Below are 16,211 nucleotides of genomic sequence, written 5' to 3' on the forward strand. Positions count from 1 at the left end.
CTAATGACTTCTGCTGGCACTCAGTCATCACCCTTACACAGGAACACTACAACTAGACAGTATAGTAGTAGTACAGTGTATCATTCTATGTTTGGAAATTGACTATTTTCAAAGCTGCAGTGGCATTTTTATCTAATAATCCAACAAACACATCTGAAATGTTAAATCATCACTAAATATTAGACAGTGCCAAACAGGACAGCAGAGTGATGCTAGTTGCAGCACTAGCTTAGCTAGTAGGCTGCTGGATCAGAACACCACAGAACTCATTGAGCTCTGGCTCACTGATGCTCCGGTAATATAAATCAAGAGGATAAAGACTCTTGACTGACTTTCTGGTATTGGAGTGACAGATGGGTTTGTTGTGTACAACCTTGTTTAACCAGGAAAGCATTGCCCTTTGTGGTAATATCATACACCAGGGAAAAATCTAAGTACAGGTTGATGATATGGCAAAGAACAGGACACTGCCCTTCCCTTCCACTTAAGCTGTAAAAACAGCATTAAATTCATACCTTGGACAGTCACTATGTAGATATGAATGGCCTTTTCATTCTTTTTGTCCATTACAGTATAAACTCCCCTATCAGAGGGAGTCACTCCTCTCAGCTCAAGAGCAGACATTAGAGACGCTCTTTGTTTATACTTAGGTTTACACTGCAGTGACTGTCCATCCACTGTACAGATCTGACCACTGGATGGTCCAGCTGCTGTTATAAATGACCTCCACTGGATCTGATACGTCCAACGTCAGCACCAGAGATTCACCTGGCTTCATCTTCAACTGTGGTCTTCAAGGCTAAGAAGAAAAACGAACTTCAATAAACTGTGAAAAATCTTATACAAAGTCACCAGAGTTCTGTCACAGAGAACAAAACTGACCTACAAACATAAACACCATCAGTACTGACCAGGAGAGGGGAGAGAGAGAGAGAGAGAGAGAGAGAGAGAGCGAGAGAGAGAGAGAGAGAGAGAGAGAGAACAGAACTGACCTACAGACACACACACACCATCAGTACTGACCAGGAGAGGAGAGAGAGAAGAGAGAGAGAGAGAGAGAGAGAGAGAGAGAGAGAGAGAGAACAGAACTGACCTACAGACACACACACACCATCAGTACTGACCAGGAGAGGAGAGAGAGAGAGAGAGGGAACAGAACTGACCTACAGACACACACACCATCAGTACTGACCAGGAGAGGAGAGAGACGAGAGAGAGGGAACAGAACTGACCTACAGACACACACACCATCAGTACTGACCAGGAGAGGAGAGAGACGAGAGAGAGGGAACAGAACTGACCTACAGACACACACACACCATCAGTACTGACCAGGAGAGTCAAACAGAAGAGAGGACCAAATATACCTCCATCCAGTGCCCTAAACATCCCCTGTAAAAGTAAAAGAATAGTCCAATGTTAGTTGTAAGGCCTTTTAAGTTGTTATGTTATATTATAGTTGCTGAGTTTAGTATAGTTAGGTCTCATAGGCACCCAGACAACAAATGTACACTGTGCCTGATCAGGACCAAATGTAGCACTGCATCTGGTCCGGATCGGCAAAGCAGAGCTGGCCCAGTGTCTTTTTGCACAATGGCCCAATACCAGAACTGATCTGTTTCATGGATCTGCTCCAAAACAGATTAAAAACTGGCATAGATGAGCAAAGAACTGCATTACATCTGGCCCTTAATTGATGGAGGTCTAAATATTATGTTCATATCTGGACCACATGTAGCATGGACCCAATTCAGAGGTCCAAGGTCAAGTTGATATAAGCAGCTGTCTCTGGAATGGATCGAGCCCTGACTTGTTGTATCTGCACCAGATCCATTCCAGAGTCAGCAACAGCTCCATATCCCATATAATCAAATAATTAATAATGAATTTAAAAAAAAAAAGTAAATTTAAAAAGGGAAACATAAAACCAAATACCTAAAAAAAGGTTTATTGAATGTCATTATGTTTACAACACTGAAAATACATGATAAGAATGAGGCTGCAGTCTCCTGCCAGAGGAGTACTGGCACTACTGTCCAGTTAAGAGTCAGCCCAATTCATTGGTTGGCCCAAATCAGCAGCCCACAGTGTCCATGACCTCTCAAAGGGTGGGTGAAACCTTAGAAGAACAATGCTCACCCTATAGGCCACATGGAGGAAGTCTGATCTAAAGAAGTGGTGAAAGAGGTTGGTTCCAGAGGGAAACAACAGAGACCAGTCTGGATAAAGTGGCTAAAAAAAGGTCTGGCTCTCTATCAGGGCCTGACGGACGGGTGTAGGAGGCCGGCCCTGGCAGAGAGGCACACATTAATGATACTCAAAGAGAAGACGCTAATGGTAATTTGTTTTAACAGAACTAAAATTGTCTGTCCTCCTCTACCATTGAGCTTATTTAATGGTCAAATTGGATAAAGCGTTAAAAAAAATAAATGAAACAAATATAATCATTTGTGATTCCTGATTATAAATGTGCAGATATTGAAAGTAATAATTAACTTAAGGGGAATTTTTCAAATTCGGCGCGTCCGTTTTTTATATCGGGCCTTGGCCTGTGGCCGGTAAGAGTTCCCGAGCTACCGCAGTAACAGCCCGTAATGACGGTAAAACACGTTCTTTCATTGATTTATTTAATACAAACCACAGCGTGAAACAGTTATTCCGACACGTGAACATGACTGGGCTGCGATAGTTAAACGGTCTGTCTCATCAGATTAATGAAACTTTCGTGACCAAATTAAAGATGGACAAACACAACAAACCCAGTTTTGCTGATGTAACCCAGACGTAAATACTGCTCAGTGGATTAGATTTAAAATAATAATTAATTCCAAAATGCAAAATTAATAGAAATATACCATATACCTTAACATAAAGGTCACTGTGAACTGAATAATAAAAAATATTGAATTTCAGATAATCCTATTTCATTTAAAATCTTATATCACTGTAACCAGTTAATAATTAATTATTCGCAGTGATAAAAATTATAGAAGCATATTAATTTTACTTCTTTGAACTAAAGAGTACTAGCCGATCAGGTTCAAGCCCCTCCTACCACACTCAGGACTTGAGGTTTGGTAGGAACTTTCTCTTCCCTTTTCTCTTTGTGCTCGTTCAGCACAGACGTGCAGCTGAGCTCTCTGTTCTAACTAAATTAGTCACTGAATTTGTCCTTCAAAGTTCACCAGCGCCTTCACGAGCCTAGGTCTGGTCCAAACAGTATGCGGAACCACACTACCAGTGCCGAACCCGTTACACAGACCTGCGCGGTTCTTTTCTTCTTCTTTTTTCTGTTCTTTTATTTTTGCCCAAAAAGTTTAACTCACGCCATCACTGTGCCCCCGTCTGCTTCAGAGCCAGAGACCTTCTCAAAATTACAACACGAAACAAGAGAAGCTATCATTATTATTACTAGTAGTAGTAGCTTATCGCTGTAAACACCTCTACTGATGCTTCTGAACATTTCAGCAGATGAACGTACAAAGACAAAATGTTTTAATATAAATATTTTCCACACTTTTAACCAAATTAGAGGACTGTGTTACTGGTATATGTTATTTCAGCAGCTTCTTTAGTGGTTCTGTTACTGTAAATTTTACAAATGCTTTTTAAGTAAAATATAGTAAATGCTGGCTAATACAGCCTAGCTAAGCTAGCTAGCTGGCTGTTAACTTTAGATTCTGTCATGATATGTGTGTCAATAATTCATCCTGACTCAGTTGTAATTCACGTTAAATTAAGAGCATAGCTGATGGCTGAACATGGAGTGGCATGGTGAGATCTGCACACATCGAAACATCAAAACATGGTGTCAGAAGTAGAATTAAATTAGACAAACGCTTCCAAAGTTCCAAAGCAAGCATGGAAGGACTTAAGACACCTGCTGGACTTGACATACTGCACAGGAACCTGTCAGAAAACTGGAGACGATTTCGAGACAGGTTTGAGCTGTAGTTATCTAGCAGCTGCTGGAGGCCCTAACAAACCAGCCAAGGTTCGTTCATCCATCCATCCATCCATCCATCCATCCATCCATCCATCCATCCATCCATCCATTTTCTCCGTCAGGGTCGCGGCGGGGTGCTGGAGCATATCCCAGCAGTCTTTCTGCATGTAGCCAGTTGAAGTGTACAATACCTTCTGTAGCCCAGATAAAAAATATAAATAAATAAATAAAAGAAAAAGAGGGGATGGAGAGTAATTATTTATCTATATTTATTTTATTTGTTTGCGTCAGAGTTTTGAACCTCATATTTTAATTGAATTATATCACTCAGTTCGCATAACCCCATGGGGGGGGGGGGGTCCTAGCTTCAATAGCCAATCAGGGGCTACGCAGGTCATGTTCAGCCAATCAGCTTAGAAGAGTAGAGCAGGTGTCTAGTTGCTTCCGATTTTTTCCGAGTTTGCCGCCGCAATGATGAGAGCAGCTCCCCGCTAAAGGCACGGGAGGGAAGAACCTTGAAAAATCGGCGTTAAACCGCGATAAGGGAAAGAGAAGGTCAGTGCACTTACCTATTAAGAGTCCAGAGCCGAGTGACCGAATGAAGGAGACTGGCTACGTTGGCTAACCACTTATTTACATCTGTGAGCCGCTGCGAACCCCGACGTCTAGTTGCTTTATTTTGTTACTGCAAATTTAAGGAAAAGATGTAATTTGATTATTCATAGGATGAGTAAACATACATTTTGTTTTGTAAGTGTGAGCCAGAGAAGGAATTTATTTCATTTCAACTTTTTGAAGTTTGAGTTTAAAGTAACTAGGAGGATCATTTTTGGTGCAGTTTCTTCCACACTAGCAGGCCTATAGTGTATGAGAAATAATTAAGCACATTTTTTGATATCTCTGAAAGCAACTCAGTATGGGCAATTATTGTTTTATTTGTATGTTATGATGTGTAGTTTGATATAGATATGCTATATTTCAAATGTTAATGCTCACTTACTGTGAGTAGTATTGAAACGCCGCTAATATGAACAGAAACATGTGAGTACTTGAATGTTTCGTTCTCATATTTGAATTGCGATCTCTTTGAACGTTCAATGTTGTACAACTGAAGCTGGAGATTTGAGATTTGATAAGATGCGTGAGGTTTAATGCAGTATATAGCATTTTGACATTTAAACCTTTAGTGATGCATCAGAAAAGAGAGTATAGTATATATATGGCCTTGTTTATAGGTCAGGTTTTTTGAGAGGAACAGGAAAAATTCGAGGACCAGGACGTGATCCCAATTGTATTAGATGGCGAGCCAGGATCTTTGAAGAAAAGACGCGGACAAGGAGATATACATGTACCGCGTGCACCCTTTTATTTCATTTTCCAAGTGCATATCCTTTCTTTTTGTCGTTTTGATCATTTGGGTAATTATTCTATAATTTTATAAGGCGCAAATATTTTTTCTTTGTTTATTGTAAAAATATAAGAGTGGCTACTCAACATTTATTCCAGTGTCTGATTCGTCATTGCTGCTCAACTTATTGGCTCCTAACGAATTTGGTGTCTTCTGATTCTGAATTTTATTTTCCGTCCAACTCATTATTATACTTCACATTGGGAAATAACGGAGAAATTTGATAACCCCAGTAAATATGCTATGCTGATGTGTTTTCTTTGCCTTGCGGCAGAAAGAGCACAAATTAAACAGATGCATGAAGATCACAACATTGCAAGCCTCTTGCACGAGAAAACGAGCATGTAGATGCAGTGAAGCATAAGCAGACACGTAAAAAGATCCGCAAAATAAAACGGCAGAGAGAGAAAGACAAAGCAAACGATGTGGAGCTGAGCATGCATCACGTAAAGGCCCTGCTTATGGTAAACAGAATGTGTAGGTCATGGAAAGTGCACGCGATAGATGATGAAATTAAGTCTGTTCATTGGAGTTGTGCAGCAAGGTCACAGTCACAGACAGATGAATGGACTGTGGCAGTAGAAATGGAGCGCACGCCTGTCAAATTCAGACGGGATACTGGATACAAGCCACTGTAATGCCTTACAGTTCACTTCAAAGAACAGACTTAAACCAACAAATGTGAAACTGTCAACATGCACTGGAGACAAAATACCTGTGAAAGAAAAGTGAAGCTGGACAGTGAAATATAAAAAGAAACGTTTTTCTGGAATTCATTGTCGTGAAATCAAGTGCCAAACCACTTGGAATCCAAGCATGTGAAGAAATGGGGCTTATCGAGGGAGTGATGGCACTGAATAAAAGCGATGAAACTGTCAGATTGTGAACATGGAAAAATTGTCCGTTGTGGTGTAAAAAAACCCAGCCTGAGTCCAAAAGGAGTTTTGCCAGTTTATTGGATGAATCCAAAAATGGAACCGCTGGACAAAAGCTTTTATGATGATGACGGAAATATGAGAAACAGAAATCAAGACAGAAAAATCATGCTAAGTATAAAAAGTTTAACAAAAGTGAAATAAAATGAAAAAAAAAAAGGCTTGAGAGCCTTCAGGGCCCCATCACCCCAGTACACCTGAGTGTGGGTTCGCTCTTTCTCCCATTTCGGCCAAGACAATGAGTTCCCGCTTATCTCTCCAAGTCTTAACTCTCTGTGCTCCTGCCCGAACTAACCGTTAAGGTTTTACCAAAAGAATTTATAACAACCCTGCGTATCTGAAGTGACCTCCTTCACCCAACAGCATTCGCCAGAGAGACAAGCACTCACTCAAAAAAATGACTCAAGCCCTCCTTTGGTGTGCCACATTATTTTTTTGCTTGATTTGCTCGAACAAATTGGTTAAATATTAAATGCATTTAGATATAATTGTTTCAACACAATACATTTACCCATCATTCATGAACCCAATACCAATCTGTTCGTTTCAATTCGGGACCTTCTCGTGCGCATGCGCCTTCCCACACTGTAAAAAAATATTTAGCCTTTAAGTTATAATAACTTACACTCTTTAGTTACCCTAACTATTCATATTGACTTTTCGGATTTCAACTATAGTTTGTGAATTTTTAGTCTTTCAACAAGTATTGTTAAGTTAATTTACTGAAGCAGACGTTTTAAAGAGTCAAATTAACTTCATATTGTGAGTTATGCCCATGCCAGAGAGACCGTCATAAAGCGGTGTGAGGTAAGTGTGGAAGCAGTGAATTGTCCGTGAAGTTGAAAACCAGCCTTATAATGGAGTTTTCTTGCACCTATACATACGATAAAATTATCTTGTGGTCATAAAATGTTTACGAGACGCCAGTTCTATTAGCTTAGCCAAGTTGTAGAAAATGGCTGGCTATAAAAAGAGTTCGGGCAAACCAAATTCTAGGTAGCAAAGCTATTATCGGCCGTACCCCATCGGCCAGTTCCGCCTTTTGCGCAGTTCCCTTAGATAAATTAATGAAACCGTCATCTTGTACATTTTATTAACCTTAAGACCAATGTATATGTACAAGACCCCTGAAAAAAAACAAATTATCAGCTTCTCTAGCTAGCTAGCACTAGCGTTAGCTTGGTTTGTCGACGTCTTTTAGCTAGTTAGCATTAGCTAGATAGCTAGCTAGAGAGGCTGATAATTTGGTTTGTCAGGTTCATTGTAATTACACATACAATATACTGATCTTAAGGTAATGAAATGTTTACAAGACGCCTGTTTTATTAACGCTAGCTTAACCAAGTTGCAAAAATGGCTGGCGAAAAAGACGGCAAACCATACCAAGCTAAGCTAGCTAATTAGCTAGCAAAGCTGTTAACTAGGTAGTTAGCGTTAGCTTGGTTTGCCGACGTCTCTCAGCTAGGTTAGGTAGCTAACTAGCTAGTGCTGGCTAGCTAGCGAAACTGATAATTAGCTTTTTTTTTCCAGGGCCCTTCTACATATACTTTGGTCTTAAGGTAATAAAATGTACACAATGACTTTTTTCTTAGTTTAACTAAGATGTACAAATGGCTAACTTAACTCACTGTTGGCCAAATTAATTCGTTAGAAAGGTAGCTAGCTAGCTAGTGTTAGCTAGCTAGAGACTGGTAATTTGTCTTCCCGCCCATTTTAGTCTCAGGTGTAGCGAGTGAATCAGTGTATTTCGGCAAAACACAATCTTTTATTACTTTAATCTTTTTATTGTTTTCTTGCCGAATGAACGAAAATAGCTTGCCTAAACATCTTGTAATTGGTACGAAAATCCGAACCGTCCGAAAATGTGCTTTCCCACTCTAGAAAAAAACGAACCATGGTGCAGTAGATTCAGACCGAAACCACCACCTCTTTAGGTTGGACCAAATCATGATCATTTGGTCCGGGTTGTGGTTAGCAGCACCTTTCACACCTCTTATTTTGATTTGGACCAAACTGAAACGTCTGAACTAAAGCAGGTTTAATCACCCTTAATCACAATGACCGAGTTTGCATGAGAACTTGCTGGTTAGCTATGTACCTGTTAGCTTACATGTATTTCTGTCAATTAAAGATTCTTCTTTTTTTAAAGGATTTATTAACATTTTACTCTTTCCATTATTTTTGTGGCTAATACGACTGAATTAATGTGTCCTGTATGAAGTTCTTATATGTAATTTTCTGTTTTACAGGTACAAATAATTATGTTTATTAGAAAAATATACCAATTTTCAGCTATTTGCAATAAACCAAACAAACAAGATCAATTAAAATAGCCCAGAACCACTAAATGAGCAATTGTTTTCTCCAAATTTTAGACAAAATGACACTTTTTTTTTTAGCTGTAGTTGAACAGCATCCTCAGCAGAAGCTCATCCTTCAGAGCGTACTGCAGGGCGGAGGGGAAGTGGGTGGTGTTCACCCTGCAGTAGTAGGGTGAACCTCAACGAGTGCAACGTTCTGCAGCATGTTTTTTGGAATTGTTATCTCCCGTTTGGTAGCCTCGTGCAACCACTTGTACAATCGGTGACCATTTTCCTCTGCCATAACAAGTAATATCCCTCTGAGCCTATCCCAACACAGTGTTTTGCCCCTCTCTGCCTGAGTTAACGGTTTGCAGCATTGGACATTTTGCAGTAATGTTTTGCATGGATGTAAGCAGCAAAACTTTTGCTACGTCCATGCAAGCTGAACTCAGTTTCGTGCATGGGATTTGTGTCGCCAGCTCCCTATGTTTGCTCGAAACTCTTGGAAATCCATCTATCTCACATGCTGCAGTCAGTAGCCATAAATTAGCTATTAGTGGCAAAAATCTCAGCAATTTATTTGTATGCTTGTCTAGGATGTGTGATGCATAAGTGGTAAATTTTTACATTTTAGTTGATGTCATAATAAGCAACAAATAAATGTTGACAAATTAAATGCTGTTAATCCCTACACTGCACTGATTTTATATCTATCTTTTGCAGTTTACATCAGTGGTACCGTACAGCAGCCAACCTCTCAGTGATTGTAAGTAATTGACCACCTGTTTCACAGGATCTGTATCATTTTCATTCATTTTCATTCAATTTGAACCTTTGTGAGGTCTTAGGGTCTGTTTGACTCTTACAATTTTAGCTTTAGAAAAATAATATGAAAATAATTTTCACACTGGGATTCACTGGTCTTGGTTCAGTTTTTGTGAGGAACATGGGCCCAAATCAGTAATAAAAAAAAAAAAGATCTAAAAGCCTCAAAATACCATGGGTCCACCAGACCCAAGCAAGATCTCCTGTGTAACACAAGACCTTACAAGAGTTCATTTTGCTAACTGTCTTTACTCTCCCTTGCAGGATAATTAATGTGGAAGTGCAAAGAATGCTCTCTGGAACTAGCTAGCAGGTATTTGTTATTACAGCATTTCAGACAGACGCATGGCCATTTTAGAGGTAGTTGTCATTTTCCATGTCCATATACAGATTGTCCTTGTACATTTAACACATGGAATAAGCTATTAAATCACACATACAAAAGTCACGCTAAACAGTTATCTCAAAAGCCATTGGAAGTTTCTACATTTCAGTGCCATGTGTGTTCTTGCAGAGAACTAACAACAGAGAAAGACTTTTTTCATCATCTAAATAGACATCTCAAGCAAAACGAAACGGTTCCATGTGTGTTTTCAGGATGTACATTTAAAACCAATATTTACAGTACATTTAATACACACAAAAACAGGAAACATAACCAATATTCATTAACAGACTTTCAAGCGACCATAATCAGTAGTAATGATGATATACATCAGTTAGATCATTCTGCAGATGGTCAAACAGACTCCATTGACACGGATAATGAACACGAGTCACTTAATTGTACTGGTCTTTCAGAGTTACATCAGAGAAATTTTATTGAAGAGAAAATTGCGTGCATTTTACTAAGGTTAGAGAATATTGTTCACACTCCAAAGACTGTTATTGACCAGGTCCTCTCTGAACTTCACTTTATATTAAGTACAGAATCTCTGCCTTTGACAAAAGCTACAGTTTTTGATGTATTTCAGAGCCATAATCTACAAATTGAAGATTCAGTCGTTGACGAGCTTTCCAATGTCATATGTAAGACTAACGCATTAGGTGTAGCAATTGCAAAGGATGGTCCTCTTGCTACTGCTTATAAGCGTAAAGAATATTATAAAGCTCATTTTAGGATTGTGGAGCCTGTTGAATACATACTAGATACCCAAAAGAAAAGGTCATTTCAATATATACCACTGTTACAATCTTTGCAAAATTTGCTCTCTGGTGAAGGCATCCTTGATCATCTTAAAACTCCAGGTTTGCAAAACCACCCAACCACATCTTGTTTACAAGAGTATCGAAGCATAAGAGATGGTGACTACTATAAACAAAACAACTTTCTGTCAGGTGAAGGCTTTAGAATAGCACTACATCTTTATGTAGATGATTTTGAAGTCTGCAATCCTTTGGGGACATCTCGTAAAAAACACAAACTCTGTGGTGTCTACTGGGTGTTGGGAAATTTGCCACCAGGTTCACATTCAAAATTAAGCTCAATTTATTTAGCTGTTCTTTCCAAATCTGATGACATTAAGACATATGGCTATGAAAAACTGTTAGAGCCACTCTTGCAAGATTTGAGTATACTAGAGCACCACGGAGTTTTTATTTCCCAAATTGGTCAGTTTGTTAAAGGTACAGTACAATGTGTTATTGCTGACAATCTTGGTGCGCATGGAATAGCTGGATTTGTTGAGAGTTTTTCTGGTGGGTCAATCTGCAGATTTTGTACAGGAGATAAGTCAGAATTTCAGACCAGAGATGTGAAGTCTGGTGCTTTCCAGCTTAGAACCCGAGATATTCATGATGTTCATGTCCACTCTGCCCAGGAAAGTGCAGCAATTTGCTGTGGTATAAAGAAACAGTGTGTTTTAACAGAGAACCTCTCCCATTTTCATGTAAGCACTGGATATCCTCCTGATATTGTGCACGACCTCTTTGAAGGTATTGTGCCAGTTGAACTTGCACGCTGTATTTGCTTATTGATCTCAAAAAAATACTTCACGCTTGATTTACTTAACACATTGATTCGGACGTTTCCATTCAAATGGGGAGACAAAACCAATCGCCCACATGCCATACCGCGTTCTTTCACATCCACTAACACCGTAGGCGGAAATGCTCATGAAAATTGGACATTGTTGCGATTTCTTCCCTTTTTCATTGGGCATATTGTACCAGAAAATGAACCATCATGGCTGTTGATTCTGGACCTAAAGGACATTGTTGAGTTGACAGTAGCCCCTGTACACACAAGTGAAACCATTGCATATCTTGAGGCTAAGATCTATGATCACAGACAACACTATCTTGAACTCTTTCCACATGTAAAGCTCCTGCCAAAACATCACTTTTTAGAGCATTATCCGCAAATGATCCGCTGCGTTGGGCCGCTGGTAGCACTATGGACTATGAGGTTCGAGGCTAAGCATAGCTTCTTTAAGCAGGTTGCTCGGTATACAAACTGTTTTAAAAATATACCTCGTTCACTAGCTACTAAACATCAATTTATGCTAGCCTATGAAACGCATGGCTCCAACTTAAAGAAGTCATCCTTGGAAGTCTCAGATATTTCAGTTCTGCCTATGGATGTCCTTAATGAGGGAGTAAGGTCAAAACTGCATCAAAAATACCCCGAAATATTTTGAGGTTCATATGGCAAAACATTTGTCATACAGTGGCATATGTTACAGAACAGGGATGCTTATTGTGCATGGATCTGAGTTGTGTACGGGTCATTTTTGGTGATGGATCTGACTCCAGGAAATTGCACATGGTTTCTGGAATTCCAAAAACTGTGGATGAAGTACATGATCTTGTGAAAGCAAGCTTCCAGTTGCATCAAGACTTTCGTTTGCAGTACATGGATTCTGACTTCAATGAGTTCATGAATCTCACCTCAGTGTCTGAAATCCAAAATATGGGTACACTCAAAGTAATCTACACACCACTCGAGGAGCCCTACATCTCTTTATACACAGTGGAACCGACTGCTTCAAGTTCCCCAGTCCCAAACACTGAGAGTTCATCATTGGCCTCATCAAGCAGTGATGCCACCTTGTGTACATCAACTCCACACTCTTCCCCAGAGGTTCATACATCAGGATTGTCCTGGCCCCTGGTTTTTGTTGTCCCAAAGTTTTCCTATGAAGCAGAACTGGAGCTACAACAAAAGAACACTGAATTTGAAACAAAGGGAACATACTTCAATCCTGGCCCGAAGCTTAAAGGAATCATCCTTAATGGCCTGGCACAAGAGATGATGAAATACACCAAGTATCCGAAGGATTACCAGTGTGAGGAAGTAGCAGCTGCTTTGACAAAGGCCCATCCTTGCTTGGGCCAGTTAGGATGCAAGTCAGGATTTTCTGGATGGAAGCAGTCTTTAAAATACAAAATGCAAAATTACAGAAACAAACTTGGGAGACTTGGCCACCCCGAAATTCGAGTCAATTCCTTAAAACATAAACGTGAAGGCCAAGGGAAATCTGCTGCTCATATCAAAAAGCCTAGAAAGGCTGAAGTGAATTACATCCCACTACATCCCAAAGGTGAAACTGAAGACAGTCTGGAGAGTGAACGAATTGCTATGCTGACAGAAGTGGCCAAGCGTGACAATGAAGCTGTAATAAAAGCCAAGATGGAGAAAACCTTCTCCTACAGACGACAAGAAGTTGTGAACCAGAGGCCCATGATAGAGGATTTCAAAAACCGATGGCCTGCCCTTTTTGAGCAGAGTGAAGTAAGTGTGTGTGCGCTTTTTATTTTCCAGGGGGATCAATGGCTGTCATTTGTATTTTGCAATAGCAGTGTTTCCATTTATTAATGGCAGTACAATTAAGTCTTTCTCTCTTTTTTTTCAGGTAAATGCAGAGTTCTTGCGAGTAACAACCAAACCACTTCGATCAAAGTTCCTCTCCCAGTTTGACAACTTCACAGCGAAACTGATGCAGATCCTCCGGAGCAAAGGAGGTGTCAAGGGACAAAGGATCAAGCGCTTCCTGGAAATGGCCGATTCGGTTAGTATGATTACATGACATTTTTTTCTCTAATTTGGCTCATTTCCAGAAATGACAATTGCATTCTTAAAACTAAAAGACTGTTTGGCAAGGCCGTCTTTCACTTCTATACAACAGCTCACTACTCATGTCTCAACTGGTATTTCACAAAACTGTTCACTCTTACCAAATAAGAGTCTGTAGCAGTATAGTCAGGAACTGCAACCAATGGTCAAATCAATGGTTTGGTCAAATTAATGAGGCACAATTCAGTTGTGGGCAATTGCATGATCATTTGGGGATTTGTGAATGTTTTTAACTGCCATTATTGTTTCTGTGTCTTGTCATTCATCTTTTAGTGTAGCGACATTGACTTGAGGAGGGAGTGCGTCCTGCGCAGCCTGGTTGTCTATCTAAACGAAGACCCAGATGCGTTTTTCAAGGAGTATGAGGTAAGTGTCTTTCAGTTCTTTATTGTGTAGTATAGTCTTAAGTGTCCTGTAAAAGATGATGGGTTTTCACACAAGCAGCAGTGCATTCCAGGAGATGGCATACAGTGGGGGTGCTGACTAAGAAACTTTTCTTAGTTTCTAACTTTTCTTCTTTCCATTGAAGTCTCTAGCCAATGGTGTGACCAAGATGACTATCACTACTGTAAGCAGTACAGTACTACTGTACAGTGTGTCACAAAAATGAGTACACCCCTCACATTTCTGCAGATCATTTCAGGGGACATGAAAGGAATTTCACTTGGACACAATGAAAAGTGCCAGTGTACAACTTGTATAATGCTTCAAGTTATTTTTCACTCAAATGAATTCAATATTAAGGTCTCAAAATGTACCCACAAAAGTGAATACACCCATATGTTAAAATCCCATTGAGAGGATCATGATCTGCTTCAGTAGTCACAGTACATGTTGACAATGCCATGCATGATTCTATTGGTGAAATTCAATCTCTTCAAAATCTAATCTTATTTTTCTAGTTTCAAATAAAAACATCTAGTCAATCTTAATTTAAGTAAAAATCACCTAATAACTAGTACTTTTTTTAAACTAGAACTTAGACTATTTAGACTTGTTTTAAGACATTTGTCCATTGGGTGAGTCATATTTTCTTAGTGAGATCTATTTACTTATTCCCAGCAATACTTGCTTGAAATGAGTAAAAAAAGAAATCTGATCAAGAAAAAAATGGCTGCATTTTTGGTTCTTTTTACATCAATGGCTGTATTTTTAATTATTTTGAGTGAACAATAAATTGAAGAATTATACACGTTGTACGCTGACTGCTTTTCATTGTCAGTGATATTTCTGCAGAAATTTGGCGAGTGTACTCACTTCTGTTATACACTGTAGTTTATAACTTTCTGATTTTTTAATGCTTTTGTCAAACTTGTTCTGTTTTGTTCAGTCCACTGAGGAGGCAGAAGGGGACATCACAGCCACAGTCATGGGGATTTACAGCATCAGGAGCCAGGGACATCAAGAGCCAGATGACGTTGGAGTGGTAATCGAGGGTGTCAAGGTTATGAACAACATCAGTACTGTCATCAACGCTTTCATTGTCCTGTTTGGGCTGATTTATGCCCTTGATCTTGCCTACCCAGACAGCATGAAGTACACATTCGAATTTGTCCAGAAGATTCTCATGAACCTGGATGGACACAAGCTTAATGTGAAAATTCAGCAACTGAAAATCAAGCTATTTGCTTAAGACGCTATCCACTTTCAGCTTTTTTGTGTATTGCAAAGTCCCCCCCCCTCAATTCACATTCAAAGTAGTATGCTCCATGCCAATGCCCTGCTACAGACTACTCACCAGCGTACACGCACACAGACCACAGAGTTATCCTTTTTGCTATACCCATGGAGTCCTGTGGGTAACACTTTTTGGGCTACACTAAAGTGTTTTCTTGATGTTCTTCATGTTCAAACAGGATGCTCCATGCCAATGCCCTGCTACAGTGTCCTGACTTGTCACCAGAGACCAGCGCGTACACACACACACACACTCTTATAATTTTTGATATGTGGGGAACACATTTTTGTCCATACAAATGTAATTTCTTGATTATTTGTGATGCTTAGTAATTCACATTCAAAGCCCCACTATAGACTACTCGCCAGATACCAATGCGCACATGCACACTGTTGTCTTTTTTTGCTATTTACTATGTGGTTGGTTAACAGAAATGTTATTGTGTTTTTCTTTGACTATTTGTGGTGTTCAATCACCCCTTAATTGATGTTTAAAGCATTCTCCATGCCAATGCCCTGCTACAAGCAAAAAGTGAAATCTTAGCAAGCGTATTTTTATAGTTTCAAGTAGAGTGTTTAGACTTGTTTGAAGATGTTTGTGCATTCGAATTTGTCCAGAAGATTCTCATGATAAAATCAAGCTATTTGCTTATGACACTATCCACTTTCAGCTTTTTGGTGTATTGCCAAGTCACCCCTCAATTCACATTCAAAGCAAGATGCTCCATGCCAGTGCCCTGCTACAGACTACTCACCAGCACACACATACAGACACACACACGCACACCATTTTTTCTTGGTTAGATTTTTGAAATTGTTAACGAGAGAAAAATCGGATCAAGAAAAAATGACTTGTCTCATGGACAAGTTCTAGTTGAAAAGTACTAGTAATTAGTTTTGTTTATTTTTTACTTAAAAAATTGACAATGTTTTTACTTGAAACTAGAAAAATAAGCTTGCTTAGATTTCATTTTTTGTAGTGTACAGACTTGTCACCCAGGACCAAGTGAGAGGAAGACAGACACATACACATGCACACACC

The 16,211-nt window shown here is 39.5% G+C and overlaps 2 protein-coding genes across 3 annotated transcripts in view; both read left to right on the top strand.

Annotated features, from left to right (window-relative positions):
• The window catches only part of LOC119261782, a 371,675-nt gene that overhangs the window by 209,509 nt on the left and 145,955 nt on the right, over positions 1 to 16,211 (top strand). The window lies entirely within an intron of this gene.
• On the top strand, positions 12,842 to 15,960 carry LOC119261789. Its single transcript, XM_037531527.1, has 4 exons — positions 12,842 to 13,150; positions 13,272 to 13,427; positions 13,766 to 13,858; positions 14,823 to 15,960. The coding sequence occupies exons 1-4, from the start codon at positions 12,998 to 13,000 to the stop codon at positions 15,123 to 15,125; spliced, it is 705 nt and encodes a 234-aa protein (XP_037387424.1). The 5' UTR covers positions 12,842 to 12,997; the 3' UTR covers positions 15,126 to 15,960.

The sequence above is a fragment of the Pygocentrus nattereri genome, chromosome 20 (assembly GCF_015220715.1).
Source record: "Pygocentrus nattereri isolate fPygNat1 chromosome 20, fPygNat1.pri, whole genome shotgun sequence".
In the NCBI taxonomy this organism is placed as follows: Eukaryota; Metazoa; Chordata; class Actinopteri; order Characiformes; family Serrasalmidae; genus Pygocentrus; species Pygocentrus nattereri.

Bases quoted from the DNA above. Each gene is read 5' to 3' on its own strand.
- LOC119261789 (XM_037531527.1), top strand. From the start codon at position 12,998: ATGCTGACAGAAGTGGCCAAGCGTGACAATGAAGCTGTAATAAAAGCC. The intron at 13,151-13,271 runs GTAAGTGTGTGT...CTTTTTTTTCAG, and splicing joins CCCTTTTTGAGCAGAGTGAA to GTAAATGCAGAGTTCTTGCG. The intron at 13,859-14,822 runs GTAAGTGTCTTT...TGTTTTGTTCAG, and splicing joins CGTTTTTCAAGGAGTATGAG to TCCACTGAGGAGGCAGAAGG.